The following is a 21,360-nucleotide window of genomic DNA, read 5'->3' on the forward strand; positions in this document are numbered from 1 at the left end:
AGAGGGATGGTGCATATGCTGAGAAAAAGGCAAGCATGGACAGAAACACACAATACTGGGGAGCGATTCACAAGAAGTGTGGTCTATTAAACAAGATTGTATTGACAGCAGTTTTACAAGTATTTTGTGGAAAAGGGTGTCTTCTATTTCTGTATTTCATAGGGTAAAACTTTTGCTAGAGAAAGCAGTATAATATTAAGACAGAAATAAGATTTAACATATATTTAACAAGTTTTATTTGTAGAGTTTTTTTGTTATGTATTATTTCCCATACTATATTTCATAAATGTAATGGAATTTTTCAAATTAAAAAATTCCATCTCATCTTATTCTAGAAAGGATAGAACCAGCAAAATTGTACTGGAATAATGGCTTATCAAGATCAAGACAAAAGTTTTTATTAAATGTTTACCTTGTTTCATATAATCCCAAATGAAATGTAGTGATGAACTTCACAGAAACTTTCTCATTTTAAAAAAGTTTATAATTCTCTTAAAAAGACAGTATCATATAAAAATATTAGTTGTTGGTTTTCCAAATTTGAACTATTTTTTTTTGGCCTTCCTATTTAAAATGTATGAAGATCTTTTTAAGCTGACATTTTATTTTTGAAATACAGAAAAAGTTAAGATAAATAAACAAACAGGGTTATTGATGGAATCTGAATTATCCTTACATGCAAAAGAGTTAGTTAAATAAAGAACTGTAAAGGTCATTACTTTGGGATCTACAATGTAGGAATTCCAAATAAGATTTTCTTTCTATTTGATATGTATAAACTTTTTGTGTACATACACATAATAATAGCTTAATAAACTTTATAGTTAATCTATGATACCAGAATTCAGAAAAGTGTTTATATTTAAAGAAATGAAAAGATTGTGTGGATTTTTTTTTTAAATTACATCTGAAGGACTAGCTAAAGTTCAACTTAATATCTGTTGCTAAAAACAATTAGTTTATTTGGCTGTAGAGAAGTTTTTGTCAGGAAATCTACATTTTCTTATAACAAACATAGCAATTAGTTCAAAGGCAGTGTTACAACTGTTTTCAAATAGAATATTTAAAAAAGAAACTAAAAATATTGTCAAAGATTAGTAAAATTGACAAGAATATCATTAAAAAAGGAAACTTTTCATGAAAATTTTTTTAGAAGCTACATATTAGTAGCATATTTAGAAAAAAGCTTTAATGACTTCTCAAATGAAAACCATACATGAGGCAATCATAACAGCTTTTCATATTATATCACTCCCATAAGATATATATTGAAACTTTACTCAGAGTAATTTTATATTCCTTGTCATACTTTGGTTTATTTTCCTTTACAAGGATAAAATATCTATTGGTAAGAATCAAGCTAATATCATTTCAAATTAATATCAAAATAATAGCATTTCAAAACCAGAAATTCCCAATTAGAATTTTTAGTTCCTAAAATTGTTAATTTGAAGAACATCACAATAATGTAAGATACCATGATTATTTGAAAAACATACTTTTTAAAAAGTTAAGACAGCATCAGAGAATAAGTACAACTGCAAAAAAAAAAGCATGTAAAATATCTCTATTTTTTTTTTTTGGCTAACCATCTAGAAGTAGGTTACTTTGCCTATAACAATTAGAATAGAATCAAATGTTTTTAAAGATGCAAATATTTTCAGAAATCTAAGATAGCTATGTCAAGAAATAAACAGTTATTCTGATAACTAGCCTGCAATAGGACAAATCATGGTAACTTCCCATTTTTATTTTGTTAAGATAGAATTGCAAAAGGTAATTTTACATCCTATTATTCCAAAGGGGTTGAGGCTTTTCTCCCTCTTCTTTCCATGTATGATGACTTTTGGATGTTTTAGTACAGGGCATTACAACAGTGCTGTCTTGTAGTGCACAGCCCAAGGCAACAGCAGCAAGTATTTCCCACAAGGAATGTAAGGAGCTAGGAGGGTACAAGGCTTGAGGAAACAATCTAGAAAATCACAATACAGCTTGTTGGTCCTTTCCTCACAAATAACCTTTTAAAACCAAATCCATAACATGCATTTTATCGTCTAAAAATTTTAAGGAGAATCTTTTGTTAAATGTTAACAAAAGAATGACTACATTAATTTCCTTTAAAATGCAAACCTTAAAAAGAATTGAACTCTCAAGTCTTTTTGGAAAGTGCTTAAATCATCCGGGGATAAATATCTTTGGTGTCCTTGTTTTCTAACAAATATTTTTTTATATTGTTTCCATTAATTTCACCCATATTCGTTTTTTAAAAAAACAAGGCCCTTATCCTCATCAGCAATACACAGATGTATGATTTAGCATATAAAACCGGTAATTACATACTGATTTACGAAAGATTATTTTTTTTCTCTTTTCGTCAGTTTTCAAGAAGTCTTTCCGTGATTAACTGTAAACAGGAATGGTTTACACCTCAAATTAGAGGCCATTAATTAGCATGACGAAGTCAACGGCAAGATACACAGATAATTTAAATTATTTAATCACTAATCACCTTGGCTAAACTGTGGTATACTCTTTCAGTATCCTTCGGGTAGGTTATCGATCTGTCACTAAATTACCTCTAGATCGGTAAAAGATAAATATTAGCGTCCCTTCCTTTCACTCACGTTAACATTATCCCTTCCTGTAAACATTTTAAAAAGCTTTAAGGTTCTTAAATCCCAAATCCCTAATTAGCCATCACTAGCCTTTTTTGTAATCAGGAAAGAGTATCTGAAGTACAAATCAGGAGTTCGCTTTGCCGTGGTTTAACAATAAAAAAAAAAATCTTTTAAAAAACGTACGCTTAAGGCAATGGTAGTAATAAAAGAAATGTGCAGAGGTGGCTTCAGCAAATAACGGGTTTCCAAAACGCCAAGTGCTTAACAAAAAGCAGCCCGAACCTCAATTTCAATATACAGTACTCCAATAAATTACACAACACTTGCATAGGCTGCAGAAATAACGCAGGACAAGACTTACACAGATGCCAATCCGCAGCATTTATACACATGCACATGGCAAGAGACAGAAACCAAACACTATCATTCAACTCGGGCAAGACAGTGCGATCCCGAGTTTGCCCAGCGTGAGAGTGCTCTCTGCGTGTATCTGTATGCGCGCGTGAGAGTGCGACCCATCCTCGGGGCATTTCCCCTCTTTGGGCAGTTTTGCTTCATTTGTTTCCTATTTCTGCTACATAGAAACTAACTTCCATCTCAGCCCCAGCCAGCGCCGCTGAATAGACCCAGTGCTGCGGCACCGTGTGCGTCAGATCCCTCCGCGAATCCTTCCCGGCCCCCTCCCTCCCGCTATCGGCCTCCACAGAGAAAGCGCCTTCCAGCCAACCGGCGGCTTCGGCTCCGACATCTTCTCCGATTGGAAATAAATAAATAAATCGCGCTCCGGGCCAGGAGGAGGGGCGAGGGTCACGCCGTGGCGGGTGCCGGGCGCTGGGGGCGAGGGGTCGGAGGCACTCCTTTTTTTGTCCTCCGGGTGGGGGGACGGGGGCGCGGGCTGAGGACCCCAGCGAACCCCGGGCCGCCAAGGCGGCGGACTCCTTTCTGCGGCGGAGGGATCCACGGCGGAGGCGGCTACGGCCGTAGCCGCTGCCTGAGAGTTGTTGTTTCCTCCTCCTCCTCCTCCGCCTCCGCCGCCGTTGCTTGAATGGTGGAGCCGAGGCTCGGCTCGTGAACACACACTGACAGCTATAGGGCAGGCGGCGGCACCATCCCCGCTTCCCCTCGGCGGCGGGGTGTCCCGCCGGCGGCCCCGAAGTGACCCATAAACATGTCTTGTGAGAGGAAAGGCCTCTCGGAGCTGCGATCGGGTAAGTCGGGGGGCTGCGGGGCCGCTGGCACCGGGCGATTCCGCCCGCGGTCCCCCGCCCCCCGCCGCCCGGCCGCTCAGTCTGTGTGTCTCCCCGTCCCTCTCTCCCGCGCAGAGCTCTACTTCCTCATCGCCCGGTTCTTGGAAGATGGACCTTGTCAGCAGGCGGCTCAGGTACGGCGGCGCGCGGCGCGGGCCGGGCGGGCGCTCGCCGCTCTCCGCTCGCGGGCGTGGGGGAGGGAGGCGGCGGCGGCGACGGGGCCGCGGCCCGGGGCGCGGGGCTTAGCTCTCCCCGCTTTGTTGTTGCAGGTGCTGATCCGCGAGGTGGCCGAGAAGGAGGTAAGGGCGGCGGCGGCCCGGCGCGTCCCGCCGCCGCACGGCTGCCCCTGGGCCGCTGCGCCGCCGCCGCCGCCGCCGCCGGGGCGCGGGGCGCGGGGCGCGGGGTCCCTGGCGGGGCGCGGGGCGGGCGGGGGAGGGGATCGGGCGGGCCGGGGCCGGGGGCCGGGCTCACGGGGCGTCTTCTCCCCGCAGCTGCTGCCCCGGCGCACCGACTGGACCGGGAAGGAGCATCCCAGGACCTACCAGAATCTGGTGAGGCATTCACGTCGCAGAGCAAAGAAACTTTTCCCTGAGTCGAATAAAAATTGAATTTCCCGCAATTTTTTACAGAGACAAAAACTTGGCCCCAGAACGTGAAAGCTCCAAAGGCCACGGGGAGGGTTGGTAGGCTGGCATGGGGGGTTCGGGGGGCAATGGTTGGGGGGACCCGCACCCCCGGGCCGCAGGGGCTGTGGACAATTTATTTGTGATATTTTGTTAATGTGCTAGAAATAAAGATACGTCATGAGTGTTGTGCAGTGCAAGGCCGGAGGAGGAGGGGCCGGCGCGCGCGTCCGTGCGGTCGCGGCGGCGCGCTCAAGGCGGCGGCGGCGGCGGCAGCGAGAGCAGCGCGAGCTGCGCGAGGAGGGAGGGCGCGCAAGCTCGCTCGCTTTGCACGCGCGGCCGGCTCGGCTTTCTCCTGCCCTACACAATAGCTGGTGACTAACTGCTTCGAAGTGGCATTAGCATTTCACAAGCAGGCTATTCAGCCGCTGAGAAACCTTGGCAAGACTTTTCTTTTTCTTTCTTTCTTTCTTTCTTTTTTTTTTTTAATTTGGTCGTCCCTTTCTTTTTCTTAAATTCAGAGCTGGATTTTTTTTTTTTTAAATCGGAGGAGTTCGGGTATGTGATGATAGTTGGCTAGCGGCGCGTTTTTGCCAGAACATATTTGCCTAAGTGTAAAACCAGAAGTTTTAACAGGCTTTCTCTAATTTTGTTAATTCTCTTGGTATGCCCGCCCCCCTTTTAGTTAAAAACTATTATTGAGAGACATTGGGGAGTTATCAAATATCTACTGTAGGATGGAACTTATTGATAAGTTTTTTGTGTTTATATTGCGATATATTTTGTTTAATAGATTGGAAAATACCTGTTTTTTTAGTTTTGTGGGTTTTCAACGTTAATATTTTAGTAATTTCTAAAAATTGCTTCCCAAAAGTGACCTTCCGTTTTTAGTATTGTGAATAGAAAAGTAGTTATTGTAAAGTTTAGTTTTAAAGGAGCTATGCTTTCCATTGTATTTTCTTTGCCTAAACTGATTTAAGTTGTTTATATGAATCTGTGTGTAAGACAATTAAAGCAATCACACCAAGGCATACCAAGCTTTTGAAATTTAGGCAATGCACTGAGTTTATGAGAGATTGTAACTGCTTTGAGATACTTATAATTACTAATGTTACCTCATCAGGGCCTCTGTAATGATCAGGAAGTTTCACCTAATTCAGAATGAATGTCTTCTGTGAAGTGAAGTCATGAGCATAATTTTGAAAGCTTTTATTTTATTTTGGGTATAGTACATCTCCTAGCTTTTGTGTGCTTAAGTCTCTTATTTAATGTCAGTTATAGATGATTGCTCACAGCTGTTAAATACTAAGGGTACTTTAGTTTAATAAATCTAATGAAGACTTAGCAGTGTATTCATTTCCACACTTAAGTTGTGTCATTTTTCAAGTAGTGATTTAGGGTAGTTTTATATTCAATACTTAGTTAAAATGAATTGAGTTTGAAGTAGTTCAAGATTTACTAACCAGTATTTGAAATTTTTATTGTTATAAATATTTGACAAAAATTGTAAGTGGATTTCTATGTCTTCCATGCTATTTGAGAAAATTATCACAAGGGTGATAATGTTCCATTTTAAAGATGAGGGGTAGGTTTTACAAAATATCTTTTAAGTGCAAGTCTCTGAGAATTGCTGTTTTCTTGAGACCTTCGGTAATGTTACTTTTTTTTTTTTTTAAATGAAGCAGCTAATTGTGATTCCTTCTAGGAATCATTTAAAATTTTTGACTGTGATTTAATTGGGGAAGAGGAGAAGTGTTTCTCCTCTTCCACATGTTAGAATTTAAATTCCTAGTCTATTTTTCAGATTTAAAGTGCAGTAAGAATTGTCTAAGTGTGTTACTTATCAAAATCAGCCTATTTTGCATGCAAGTGTTTTTTCTTGCTTTCAGAGTTTTCAGCTTACTAGAACAGTCTTGTTGGCATACTCATAAGGCAGTTAAAAGTTATTATTAAACTCAGGAGTTTGATTCATTTTCTTTTTTTCACTTAGCATATTGCTTACTGTGGATGCAAGGCACCATTTAAGGTGCTTTCATATCCCTCCAAATATATATCTATGTATGTGGCTACATGGGTTAACTTCTTTTTTTTTTTTTTTTTTAAGACTTAGTTTTAAAATGTTCTGGATTACCAGGTTTTTGAGCACATTTTGTTTTGTTGTTTGATCCTGAAATTTTGTGTCTAAGTGAGCACATGCTCATTTCTTTTGCAGTTTTATTGTTTTAATTTACTCTTATGACTTAAAACAAGTTTTACTTTGTTGTGTATCAAGTTGAATTTATTTAATAATGGTTGAAGACCATTAGGTGAGTAAAACTAATTTATGTAGCTTCTATTTCTGCCTGGGAATGATTGATATATTAACTGATAAACTGAGCAGTATTTTAAATGGGAAAATTCAAATATCAAATTGCAAGTTCTAGAAAAATTAGAAAATCTTAGCAAGTTAGGAAAGAGTGTATATTTGTACTTATGAGTTAAAAAATGGGCACTGATCAGCATTTTTAGTTAGCCTGCAGATAGAATCACAATGATTGGATTTCAGTTAAGAATATGGAGTTTTAAGAGCAGTATTAAAGTTGATAGTTAAAAAAATAAAATAAAACCATTGCATTTATTTCAGGTGTGATTGAAATAGGAAATATTCATAATCCAAGCATTATTTTTGCTTTTGGTATTATAAAATATGACTAATTGTTACCATCTATGTTGAGTTTTAAAACATTCTTAATAAAGTGAATGAAATTTGATAGGATATTAAAGTTTGTTTTGGCACTGATATAGTTTTATTCAGATTATATAAATTTTTGAAAACATTAATTTTAAAGCAGAAGGGCATTTTTCAAATATTTGTCAGAATCTTATTTTTTAAATGGAACCAAGTATATAGATGAACTTTTTATAGAATAAGAAAAAAAAACATTTTTTGGACAAAGGAAAACTGTTGTCATTTGTTTCTTAGTTTGAGTAATTGAACTAGTTGGTTTATTAAGTGTGCTTTCTAGTTGTCACTTTAGAGATATCTGCATATTTCTAACATCTTATGGGAGAAATTTTTAGTAGACCCTTTAGTAGGTTGAGAGTCAGGAGATGTGTATTGTATCTTAAACACTGCTAACAGTGTTTAAGATTTTCTTGGGAAAATCTTGGCATTTCTCTTTTCCCTAGTTATCTTATTTGTGAAAGAGTGGATTGAAATTTTTCTAATCTGAAATTCTGTGATTTTGAACTAGAAATAGTAGTTTGTTTTTAAGTGCTCAGTTGTTTCATTCTTGGAGTTTAATTTTCCAAAATTGAAAAGTAGATCTGGAGAAACCTTGCACGTTAGAAAATTAAATAAACACTTTACAAAACATACTACAACCAAAAAATAACATTATGAAAAGATGAAAATTTTTGAGGCACTTAACCTTGTTGTAGAATACATCTTTGTTGCTCCGTAATTATTATGTTTTCCACATGGTTTAAGTACTGGTTTTCATAGATTATTGGTAGTCTCAAATTCAGAGTTGAATAGGAACCCTGAATAGGATTTACTTAAGTATATATCTTAGGTATACATTTATTTAGAGGATGCTGATTAATGTGGAAGTTAACATATAAAACCTAGGAGATAAGTTTTAGAAAAATAGGTAACATATGACACATTTTTAAAAAATATTTTTTATAGTAGATGGACCAAATACCTTTATTTTGTAAGTGCCTTACATGTGCCAGGCGAGCGCTCTACCAACTGAAGCTATAATCCCAGCCCCATGTGACAGATTTTTGAGTCAGGAATTCCCACCCTCTATTGAGGTACTTTCAGGACTTAGCCTATGTCTGTTTCTTTTGGAAGGGATGGGGCAGCATATGATGAGTTACATGTGGGGTTTTTTGGCTTGTTTTTAAATTATCAGTGAAATAGAAACTTAGACTAAAATAGGGCTTTAATATCTCACAAACATAATGAATAAAATGTTATGTGGGAGTAGTATATGGGGAGGTGCTGAAGGAACAGAACTAAATAATTTCTTACACATTTAATTATTCTGTTAGTACTTGTACCTTTGAAAAATTTTTGAGGCATTTACAAAAATTTTAAGTGAAATAAGTACATTAGATTCTTAATATTTTGACTCCCATTGCAAAGTGGCGTGAACATAAAGGGGAGTTGAATTGTTCTTACCTAAACACCGTGTTTTATGTAATTTTTAGGAGACAACATGGTATTGAAAGGGTCCACTTTTCTGATCTGTAAAATGGGTTAATAGTTCCTACCTTTTAAAGACTCTGAGTAGTAATTGATGGGCATGAATCATGTGCTATGTAAGGGTTGGGGTTTGCTTTAGAGAATTTTAGTAATAGTTTTACAGAACTTTAGTAATGGTAGTAAAGATTGTTCTAATTATAGCTTTAGGGTGTTAAGTTTTCTTTTAAAGCATTTTTATTTCAGAAACAATTATGTATAATTTTTCAAATATAGCAGTTATAGTATCAATAACACCATTTTAAGAACATCAGAAGGTACTATTAGTATATTTTTTAGGATCAGGGATGAAATGATTAAGCCTCAGAAATAAATTTAAAAAATTGGTAAATATAAAAAATAAATTACATTTTGGATAATAGACTTTTAGAAAAAATATGTTGCTAATTCTAAATGTAACTTTTGGTGTGGAACAATGAACAATAAGGAATATTTGGGTGATTGAAATATCTTGAATTGATGAAGCTTTTTTCTGTTGGTAGTGATCACAAGACAAAAGTAAGGGAGCTTGGCTCTTTCATCTGGCTGGCTCCTTCTATGTATAAATTTGTGGAATTCAAAACCACAATAGCTTGTAATCTTCTTAGAAATTATCAGAGAGGTATTTTGTCAGTCTTTTGTTTAAAGAGAAAAAATTTAATAGAGACTTTGGAATTAATTCTTTAAGTTAGTTTTAGGGTAAATAAATCCAGAGTCAATTTTCTTTAATTCAGAGTTTTTTGAAAGATGGACCCCAAGTTTTTTATTTTGTTATACTTGTTTTGATCTGGAAATTCCTCTCACCTACTGAAGTCATTTTTTTCTTACCCCAATTTCGTGATTATATATTATATGTCACTGTGCAATTGTGACAAAATTGTATCCTTTGCAACTTAGGTTGGACAAGTAATACCAAGCAGGTTAGTTTCATTCTTACTAGTATTCTAGAAGTCATAGAAAAATAACTGTAATATTAAGCCAGCTATCCTTTATTTAGCAGAGAGTACTATACCATGTCTATTTTACTTTCTGTTTCAGTGAACTTTTTATTGACTTCAGGAAAATCATGTATTATATAAGTATATTAGAAAAAAGTAGAAACTAGTTATTCTAGGATTTTAAGTTACTCTTCTAATTATATCTAAAAACAATAAAGAACGTTAAATAATAGGAGTCAAATTTACCATTTTAGAAATAAATTTTAAATTTGTGAAGATTTTTAGTTTTGTGAGAGGCTCTTTTGGTGAAATTATGAATAATTTGGTGAAAGTTAATTACTTTGGAATTAATGAATTATTGAGTGTATGGGATACAAAGCAGTGTCAGTCAGTATTCCATAGCAAATTGGTGAAAATTATAATTTTTTTATCTGAATGGAATTTGAGAACACAGTACTGAAAAATCAACAGTTATAATATTGGAAGCTTTATATACATATAAAATTGAGCATCTTTGGTTACCACAGAGAAGGTAGTCATCAGTTGCTTACCATCCATACTAAAAGCAGTCTTGGAGCTTCAACATTACAGATGGAAAAGGATGATTGAATCAAAAATTTTGATATTAAGGAAATTTAGGTGGTTGTATAGTCTGGCATAATTTATGCTTAAACTGAATTGTAATGAGACTTGTATTATAGACCCTAGGTTATCTATGGCAGTGCAGATGTTGGTAGCGTATTCCAGAGGAAGTACTAGAGAATCCATGGATTTTGAATGTTAGCTGGCCTGGCCTGTGGTCATATTGGTTTGACCTATTTGATCTCTTTCACTGACACAAAACAGGCACACACTTGTCCGGGCAGAAAGTATGATATAAAAATGCAAAAAAAAAAAAAGAATGGATATCACTTAATTTTGGTTTATTTCTGGGGTGTGGAAATACCAAATTTTAGGCAATTTGGTGAAACATCCTTGTCTGAAACAATTTCACTGTCATTGTACATGAAGTAATAGTTATTTTGAGTGCTGAAACTGAAACATTACTAAAAAACGAAACTGGTTGTATTCTTAAGATTTTAAGAATTGAAGGATTTTTCCATCTTTAAATTAGTAGACAGTGATTTTTTTCACCTGATTTAATACTAGTGTTAAATCAAAATGTAATGCACATGATGTCTTAAAAAGGATTTCTTATTGCATAAATTTTGCTTATTAGCAAATATGACTTGACTTAAAAACGAAACTTCAAATGTTTTGTCACGCATGTGTGTGTGTTTATATATGTTTTAAGTGAGTTAGCAGAGTATTCCTAATTTGGTTTATGGAAACCTGAATAGGTTTTGGTTTTGTTTTATAAGCAAGATGCAATCAGATTATAATGAATACAATATGTAAGAGTGTGTTTTGCATTCTATTTAAATGACAAATTTTTATTGGTATTTGTATTGATAATTTGAATTGAATTACCAAATGAGTTCTTCATGGTTGACTAAATTGTGGAAATAAGACTTTCAAGCTATTTTTTTTAAATTCACAAGTACTTAAGAGTAAATAGACCGCTAAGTTTAATTATGATACTTTAATAAGGTTTTATATTAATTCTCATACATTTCTAGTTATAAAGAAATTATAGGCATTTAAGAGTTCTGAAAATAGTTAACTTAAAGGATTTGACTTGACATGTAGGCTCTAATAAGTTTTTAGTGATCAAGCTTGTGTGATGATGAGGGGAGATTAAAGTTCTGAGGAGGAATTAGTAATGTAATAAAAGTTATAAACTTGTAATTAGGAAACGTGGGCTTGATTCACTTTTTAATTTTTTAAATGTATGTCCTTCAACAAATTGTGTTACTTTTGAACTTCAGCTTTCTTTACTTATGAGATAGGGAATCCTTCAGTTTATTTGATAATGATGTTTAAACAAGTTTCAAAACAGTGACACAAATTAAGTATCACTCTGTGGAGAAGCTATTACAGCAAAAAAAAAAAGTCAGAAATATGCATTTAGCTATAAAGGTTATAGATAAAAATTAACCCATACTTTGTTATAGTAGTAACAGATTTATAATTGTTGAAGTTTGGAAATTTCGAGAATATTAGGTGCTGTCTTATAGAGTAATTAAATAGTAAATAGTTTGTAATTTTATCATAGAGTAGAATAGTCATAAAAATAAGAATTGTATTCTATTATACTAGTGTTAAATCAAAATGAAATGAACAACAGAGGTCTTTAGGTTGGACAGAATTGTGAAAAGAAAGTGAAATGCTGGGCTGGGGATTTAGCCCAGTGGTAGATTGCTTGTTTAGTATGTGTGAGTCCCTGGGTTTGAACTAGCAATGAAAACAACAACAAAAAAATGGGAAAAAAATATCCAAAAAACTGACATTTTATGAGTATTGAAGACGTAAGGATGAATTGAATAGCCAAGACAAGACAGATTATACTGGTGCCAAACATTAGTTGGATCTTATTTTCATAAAGTCTTAATTGATCTAACCTTATTTTAAACAATTTGTTGAAAAGATATTAAAAAACTTTTCTCCCTTTTTGAGGGGTTCCCCCCCCCACCCCCAACATAAAGGGTCAACATGTAGTTCATGATATAGAGTATAGCTGACTCTCATGGTCAGGTTCTATGCTAAGAACATCATATGTTGAAAATAATTTAATAAATTATGACTACCTTCTGATGTGATGGCTGTTGCATGCCAATTCATATAGATGAGGGGACACTGAAGTTTAAAAATATTTTCTCCAGCTGGTTATGGTGCATGTCTGTAATCCCAGTAACTAGGGAGGCTGAGGCAGGAAGATTGAGAGTTCAAACCCAGCCTCAGCAACTTATTGAGGCACTTAGCAACTCAGTGAGACCCCCCTCCCCCTCTCTAAATAAAATACAAAAAAGGCTGGACATGTGGCTCAGTAGTTAAGCGCCCCTAGGTTCAATATCTGGTAGCAAAAGAGTGTTTTCTCCATGCTTCTGGTTAGCAAGTTTAAATCCAGGATGTTTGTATCATATTTCCTTCAAAATTACTAATTTTTCTTTAAAAATTACTTAGGAAAGTTCTTAATGATGTCTGGTGGAAAGCAGTGTCTTTCAGATCCTTTATATTGTATTAAGTTTTAACAGTACCTTATGATAATGGCAAACTTTTCTTGGCTAGAAAGGATAGCTGTTTATATAAAATAACATACTAAGCCATTTTCCTTCTAGGCTTCACAGTTCACATCCTCAAAAGATGATCGTAGTATTCAAATTCCACTTGAAATTCTAGAAATAGTTTTATGTAAAATGTGATAAAGGAATGATAAGGGTCTATGATTTGGGACAAGATGGACAAGGGATGAAGAGAGTTGCCTCTGTTTCACAGAGTTCTATAATCTTTGCTCTTAGAAACATAGCTAGAACTGTGGATTATTCTTCAGAGGAATAGTTGGTATACTATAGCTGTTTTGGATAAATTGTGTAAGAAACTTGTTTTGTAAGACCTGAGGTAAGAATGACTTTTTAAAAATACATTTTTAAAGTTTTTTTTTTTTTTAATGTAAATAGTGGGTAGCTCCTGAAACCTAAAATCTGACCCATGCTTGCTGATCTGTACTTTGGATAATGTAGCATGATATTTTAAAAAAGAATACCTTTGTTTAATTCATATTTTAACCATTAATTATAGACAGGTAACCAAAGATTTCTTTTACCGTAGCAAGTAATTCTCAATTGAGAATGGAGGTGGAAGGTATATAAGAAGTTTGAAAAAGCTTCCATGAGCCTCTGGTTAAGCCTGTAGAGTAGTGAATCTCAATGGGGTAGCATCAAGGGTAGCATCCATAAAGCAGGCTCTTCATGGAGGGAAGAGATAAACGGGTGTTTGTTCATCAAAAGGGGCATGTGTTAAATTTGAGCACAACTAATTTGAAAAATTTTTATAGTAATCAAATTTTAAGGGATTAGTAACTTTAATCCATTTATAACAAATTTCAAATTAAAAAATAATCTTAAAAATGTTAGGTTCGTCACATTGAATTCTTACGGCCATTTTAGGAGGCTTTTTAGGATTGTCAACATATCACTGTAGTTGTATCTTCTACTTTTACCCTTAGATTTTAAAAGAGAGTATTCCTTTTAGCTTATAAGCATTTATGCTTTTATTCTAGTTTTTTTTTTTTTAGTAGTGAAAGTGAATGGTAAAATATATTTTTTTTCTGGCTTAATGTGTGTTGACAACTATTCAAAATATCACTTGTTTTTCTCTTGCCCATTAGTGCATAAATATATTTTGAAGCATCAGGTAATTCATGAGGCAGTATGAATATAAGTTCTAATGCTAGAATATCTTAATTTGACTACCTCTACTATACAGTTATTGTGTGTAACCATAGAATGGTTGCTGTATTTTTTGGGAAATAATTTCTTTATGGAATAGGAATAGTTAACAGTATGTAACCACATTTACCGTAGGGCCTTGCATTTATAGTGTGGAATCAATATGTTAGTTATGTTAGTGGGTTATTAATCATGTATTTATGTATATATATTTAATCAAATATATTTATACATAATCATTTTTTTCATACTTAGTTTTATAATTTGGTCATACCTTTATGTGTTGAATATCTTAAGTTTGAAAACAGCTACTATGGTTACAGAAAGTAATGAGTCTTACTAAATAATAGTGTACAACAGATACTGAGAATCCAAATATAGTCATGTTTTAAGGATTTTATTACAGTGTGACTTAATGTCTTCCTTTTAATAATTTTCTAATAAAATAAAAAGCTAATTTAAACTAAAAGCCTTAAGTTAAAATTAAAGATGAGGTTCCTACTAACTTGGAAATTAAAAGTCATTTGTAGGGCTGGGGCTGTAGATCAATGGTAGAGTGCTTGCCTCGCATGTGTGGGGCACTGGGTTCAATCCTCAGCATCACATAAAAAAAAAAGATATTTAAAAAAAGGTCATGTATAACCATAAACAGTTTTAACTGTTAAAAGTTGTTTTACGTTTTAAATGGTCATAGTGACATGGTTTAATATTTATGAAGAACATGAGTATAATTCATGTGTGTATAAAGAAGATTTAGAACAAGGCAGTAGAAAAGTATACTTTTATTTTTTAAAAAGTTTGCTTGCTATATGTGTGTGTACATAAAGTAGTTGAGAGCAAAAAAATTCAGGGCCCCTGTTTTTTTTTTTTTTTGTAGTTTCTGGTAAAATAGAGAAGAAAAGCCTCAGATATATAATCTTAAACTCTAAATGCATAATCACAAACTGATGTGAATTAAAAAGGAATCATGGAAAGTGCAACAGAGAAAAGAGTCTTTGTAAAGAACAAAGGAAATTACATTGGAGGGACTATCTGAAGCATATAGAAGAGTTGTTTGGACAAGAGGGGTGTCAGAAATGCAGAAAGTGTGCCACATGGAAAAAGCCTGACAGGAAAGAGTGTAGGTAAAGAACCTACCATTGTATCTGAATTGTGGAGTGAGAGCTAGAGTGGGGAACGGGAATGTGCCAGATAAGTAGACCATTTTAGGAATTTGGATTAGTATCTAAAAAGAGCAAGGAAAGCCTCTGTAGTGTTTTAAGTTTAGAGGTGACTTGATCAAATGTGTGTTTTGGAAAGAATTTTATTTGCAATATAGAAAATAGAGTTGGATAAGGTGAAAGGCATGAGTAAGTATGGGAAAGATAGAGTTTGTTGCGAAGATTATTTGAACTTTTGGGCAGGCTGTTATTATGGAGATAGAGGTAGATAGGTTTAAGAATAAGAAGAAAAAGGTGCATTTGGTGACAGATTGGATACTGGGGGTGGGATAGGTGGGAGGCCCAAGCAGTGAGAAAAGTTATGACTCCTTGTTCCAGATTTAAGTTTGGAAAGATAGTGTTGATGTTCATCAAGGTAGGGAACGTTTTGGGGGTCAGTGTTGAATTTTGGGAGGAAAAGAGGGTCTGGATTTGGGTTCTGGGACCTAGAACTTTAAGGAACTTCATTTAATGGCTAGGTAGAAGAGGATAGCCTATAAAGGACAAAGAGAAGGAATGGTTAAAGAGATAGGAGGAAAACCAAGGAGTATGGCAGATGTTAAGAGAAAGTAGGGTTTGCAAAGGAGTGAATGAAAGTTCAACTGGGTTAGAAATACTGAGATAGTATAGATTTGTCAACAATTAAGTAAGGTGAACTTTTAGTAAGAGCCCTTCTAATGTCAGGAGGATGAAAGCTTGTATGGAGTAGGTTGAAGTGAGAGTGAGAGATGAGATGAGACTGACCATAGACTATTTTTTAAAAACCATGTTTCTAAAGAGGAAAAGAAAGGGAAAGTGATAGCTGGGGTATTAATGTTGAGAAGGGATGGGTTAGAGAAGTCAAGTCAGGATTTTTGGTTTTTGCCCAAGTTGAAAGAAGAGTGAGCATGTTTAAATGTAGGTGGAGATGTTAAGGAAGGGGGAAACATAAGGATTGTGGAGGACTGATTTATAGTTTAGGATTTCCATTAAGTTAGAGAATTTGGTTGTTGGGATAGTCCATTTAGGTGTTGGTATAAAATACTTTTGAGTTAGGATTCAAAGCATTAGGGGGATTAGATCTTAGATATTAATAGGGGCAATTATGTTAATAAGATGTAGGATAAATACAAATGCTGGTGGCCTTATAGATTTTATGAGAAAACAGCTTCAGCTTTGCCCTCTTGGATAACATATCTTGAAAAAAAATCAGGGTTGGGGAAGAGAACTGACTCAAAACAGTTATTTCTTGGGAGAGCAATGATAATACAGAATGTTTTTAGTCTGTTTTCACCATTCTTTCCAGAGATCCATTTGTGATCCTCTTGTGGCAAATACCCCAGAGAGTGCTAAGAGGAACCAAGTGTAGAGTCAGGCATTGAGAAATTTGTATCCCTGATGCTTAAGTAAGAATGCTTTGTAACTTTGTTTTGTCTAAAATTTTGTTTGAAAATGTGTTTTGTGGCTTTAAAAAGTGACTAAAACCATTAGAATCATTAGACTATGTAAATATAAAATTTTTTTGCTTTATTTTTATGTGCTAGGATAGGTGATGAAAATGTTTTGGTTTTTTAGCAGTGAAATAGTAATTTTTACATTTTCTTTTTTAAAAAATATTTTTATTAGTTATTGATGGACCTTTAATTATTTGTTTATATGTGGTGCTGAGAATTGAACCCAGTGCCTCACACATGCTAGGCAAGTGCTGTACCACTGAGCCACAACCCCAGCCCCAATTTTTACATTTTCTCATGTGTTTAATTATCTAATAGTTTATTAAGCACTTAACTTCAAGTACTACGTTAGATACCATGTAGACAGATAAACAAGGTTTAATCCTATATCTTTTCTATAGGATATGAACAAGTTAACTAGCAATTTTAGTATTAGTGAAAGGGTCTTTTGAATCCCCAGATTGGGCAAGGACCTGTGTGTTTCTGTAAATGAGAATCATAGATATTAGATTTCCACTGAAGGTTAAGTAACAAGTTTATTAAGAACAATTAATTTGATAAATACTACAGAATGCCAGGAGATGAAGGAACATTTGAAAAGGAATATAATGTCCTACTGAAACTCAAAGAATGTACATAAAGAAGGGGCAGAGTTGTGAATAGGTCATGGAAGTCAGTGAGGCATATAGATTAAAACATGAAAGAAATTGAGGTGTGGAAGTGGGTGTGTTAAAAAGAAGATTGCCAGCATAGGAATCAGCTTCTATAAAGTCTCAAAAGCTGGAGAAAATATCAGGAGTTTAAGAACTGAAGTGAAAGTTGATTTTTGAAAAATCAAAATATATTATCCAAGAAAGCTTTAGACAAAGTAACTCATAAAAAAGATAGAATTCTGCAGTACAGATTTTCAGGTTCTGTACCTGAAAAGATATTTTTGCCAGCAGCCTATCAACAGAATCATCACAGAACTGAAGTTAGTAAGTAATGAACTTTATTTTTTTGAAGTATAATTTTGGAGGGTGGTGTGGGTACCAGAGATTGAACTCAGGGGCACTCAACCACTGAGCCACATCCTCAGTTCTATTTTGTATTTTTATATTTTATTTAGAGACAGGGTCTCACTGAATTGCTTAGTGCCTCGCTTTTGCTGAGGCTGGCTTTGAACTCCGGATCCTGCTGCCTCAGCCTCCTGAGCCACTGGGATTACAGGTGTGTGCCACCACACACAGCTGAAGTATAAATTTTTAAAGGAATTTTGAGCATTTAAGAAATTACATTGAAATAATTATCACATATAAGTTTAGAACTGAAAGGGACCTTAAAAATATTCTAGACTTTTTCATTTAAATTTTATCTTTTATAACTTTTAAATTTTGTTTTTAATTGACATATAAATGTTTCTACATATTTATGAGGTTACAGTGTATGCTTTTTGTTTTTGTACTAGGGATTGAACCCAGGGTACTTTACCACGGAGCTATATCCCCAGTCTTTTTATTTTTTATTTTGAGGCAGAATTTGCTAAGTTGCTGAGACTGGCAACTCCTCCTCCTTTAATCCTTCCTATTGCTGGGTTCACAGGCGTGCACATCCCACCCGGCCACTGTGTTATTTTGATACATATATACCTTATGTGATGATCAAATTAGGGTATTTAGCATATCTATCACCTCATAAATTTATCATTTCTTTATGCTAAGAACATTTAAAGTCATCCCTCTAGCTATTTTGAAATATTTTGGAAACCATATTCACCTTACTATGCAGTAGAGGTGAAGAACATACTGGAAAAGATCAGAGAAAAGTGTAAATATAGTTTTAAGTTCTCATATTTTGTTATATTTTCTTCTAAATACTTTTTAATGTCAGGTTTTTTAATTTTTTTTTTTTAGTTGTTGATAGACCTTTATTTTATTCATTTATTTATATGTGGTGCTGAGAATCGAACCCAGTGCCTCACATTGGTCAGGCAAGCGCTCTACCTCTGAGCCACAATCTCAGCCCAAATGTCAGTTTTATTTAACATACTAGCAGTTTCTGGAAAATGTTCTAAGTGAATATGATATTATGGAAAAAAGGGGTGTTGTAGCTAAAGTTTAGAAAATTGTGGTTGAAATAAAATTAAATAGATGTATCTGAAGATTTCTTAATGTCAGTGGACTTTTAAAATCTCCAACTAGGTATGTAGTGTGAAAATTTGCATTATGCATGTTTTATTAGAACGCCTTTTTGTAAAGTTTTTGATTCTGCCAAGACTTTTTAACTACCTACTATGTGCCAGACTCTGCAGTTTAAAATGATCAAAGTGTGACAGTATGACTCCATCTTATCCACAACAGCAGTATGTTATGATGAAGAGTAAGATGGGTTTCCCTTTTTGGCTCCAGCTTAGTAGGAAGTGTAATAACCAACTTTTAAAGAATATCACTCATGGTCTTGTGCAGTGGTGTGTTATAGATAATACAGGATGGAATGAAATGGTTTAATTCCTTATCTACTCCTCATTAGTCTTATCATAAAAAATTCATCTTAAAAACTCATGAATTGGAGAGCAGTTTTGAAACTGCTTGGTCTCAGAACTCCTTTACACTAAATATTATTGAGGTCCCTTTATGTGGGTTATAATTTATTGGTATTTACCATAATAGTGACTTAACCACTTAACACATTAGAAGCCTAGTGAATACTTTCATGTTAATACAAATAATAGTATAAATTTTATAAAAACTTCTGTGAGGAGAGGTGTTGTTTTACATTTTTGTCGATCTTTCGTGTCTAGATTAATACAGGACTGTTAGAATTCCATATCAGTTTCTACATTCAATCTTTGTGATATCTGAAGTCATATATGTAGTAAAAAAGGAAATGAAGTATCAATGGTATTCATTTTTTTTAATCTGTAAAACCTCCAGGGGTTTCTAGAACATGCTTTTGAAAACACCTTTTATGGTGCAGTTAGGTACTTAACTGACATAACTGCTCATTTCTTTAAAGACAAGAGTATAAAAATATAAGCATTTCATAATTGGTTTCAAATGCTAACAGAAATTCATCAGTGTTTTGGAGTTGTTCTTAAAGTTTTTATGGTAGTTAGGTTTATTTTATATTTGAAACTTGACTAAAGCAAGAGTTGGAATTTTGCCTTTTATAAAAAGATTTTTGGTAAGTTATAAAATTCGGTGTAGATATTAAGTGTTCTTAAGTTTTGTAATGAGAATATAAACTTGTCAATTATTTAATTCTTTTTTTTTTTTTTTTTTTTTTTAGAGAGAGAGAATTTTAATATTTATTTTTTAGTTATCGGCAGACACAACATCCTTTGTTTGTATGTGGTGCTGAGGATGGAACCCGGGCTGCATGCATGCCATGCGAGAGCGCTACCGCTTAAACCACACTCACAACCCCAATTATTTAATTCTTAATTATTCTGGAGATTTTCTTCATAATATCAGGGTCTCAAAAACATTTATTGTCTTTTATAGTTGGATGATTTTTTTCTTTGGTTGTTTCTTAAAGTTCTTGAAAAATCCAAGTGATAAACTGAAATATATAATGGCTATGTTTTTTAGCATTAGCATTGATTAGCATCTGTTAATTCATATATTGCTACATTTAGGTTATATTAGTTTTTAGCTTTTTTTTTTTGGTCTTCAGCGGACTAAGTGATGGTTAGTGCGGCTATTTTTTATGAAACAAGTGGTTTTACATTCCACTTGAGTAAAACAAAATATTGACTAGCCAAAAGTGTATTTTATTTAATGTAAAGAATTATATACTTTTACATAACAAATATTTTTGTTTGTCTTTCACATAACAGGTGAAGTATTACAGACATCTAGCACCTGATCATTTGCTGCAAATATGTCATCGACTAGGACCACTTCTTGAACAAGAAATTCCTCAAAGTGTTCCTGGAGTACAAACTTTATTAGGAGCTGGAAGACAGTCCTTGCTACGTACAAATAAAAGTAAGAAAATATTCCAGTATAATTTAGACATTCTTTTTCTCACTTTGTTTTTGTGTCCTATCTTTGTATTCATAAAAATATGTGTGTTTAATAGGCTGCAAGCATGTTGTATGGAAAGGATCTGCTCTGGCTGCATTGCACTGTGGAAGACCACCTGAGTCACCAATTAACTATGGTAGCCCACCCAGCATTGGTGAGTTGAGTTCGTTTTGTAATTGACATCCTCTTGGTAAATAGTATTTGAAAATAAAAAGTTTTTTTATTTACTGTGCTGTCACAGAACCTCATATTATATGCATCAGCATTCAAAGAGGAAAGAACTATCAGATTTTTTCTTACATTAATAGTGTTAATAACAAAGTCATAATAATGTGTAATTATGGAACATATACATTGTTCCTTGTGTAAGCTAATTAGCTCTTTAGTGTTTTATTTTTACAAAACTTTTTTACTAAACTGGATGTTATTAGATTGAGTTTAGTATGTCAGTATCAAAATTCAGATTTGTTACTGTAGAAAACAAAAGCAGTTTGATTATCTGTAAGTACTGTGCATATTTTTGTCTATAAAATTTCAAAGAACTGTTGCAGATAGGTCTTCCTCTTGAGTTCAATATTTCTTTCACTTCAACTATTTCTAGATCCTTGTTTTACCTGGGATTGATATAGCATTTTCTGAACTAGACTTAATTGCTTCCATTTTCCACCTTTCTTCCTTTCAGCATACTATGTAACACTGTAATAGTAATCTTATTCTGTTCTCCCTTTATTGTGTCTTT

General features: G+C 34.5%; 1 protein-coding gene across 2 annotated transcripts in view; it reads left to right on the top strand.

Moving 5' to 3' along the window:
* Positions 1-3,565: 3,565 nt before the first annotated feature.
* Phip (PHIP subunit of CUL4-Ring ligase complex) overlaps positions 3,566-21,360 on the top strand; it is a 122,397-nt gene continuing 104,602 nt past the window's right edge. The window contains exons 1-6 of one of the 2 annotated variants that reach the window (XM_078019701.1): positions 3,566-3,826; positions 3,941-3,999; positions 4,135-4,164; positions 4,357-4,416; positions 20,432-20,582; positions 20,677-20,775. In XM_078019701.1, coding sequence (XP_077875827.1) covers positions 3,787-3,826; positions 3,941-3,999; positions 4,135-4,164; positions 4,357-4,416; positions 20,432-20,582; positions 20,677-20,775 — 439 coding nt within the window. In that variant the 5' untranslated portion in view covers positions 3,566-3,786. The remainder of the gene's footprint in view (positions 3,827-3,940; positions 4,000-4,134; positions 4,165-4,356; positions 4,417-20,431; positions 20,583-20,676; positions 20,776-21,360) is intronic. The other variant, XM_078019700.1, reaches the window with a different exon arrangement.

Source organism: Ictidomys tridecemlineatus, chromosome 8, assembly GCF_052094955.1.
Source record: "Ictidomys tridecemlineatus isolate mIctTri1 chromosome 8, mIctTri1.hap1, whole genome shotgun sequence".
NCBI lineage: Eukaryota > Metazoa > Chordata > Mammalia > Rodentia > Sciuridae > Ictidomys > Ictidomys tridecemlineatus.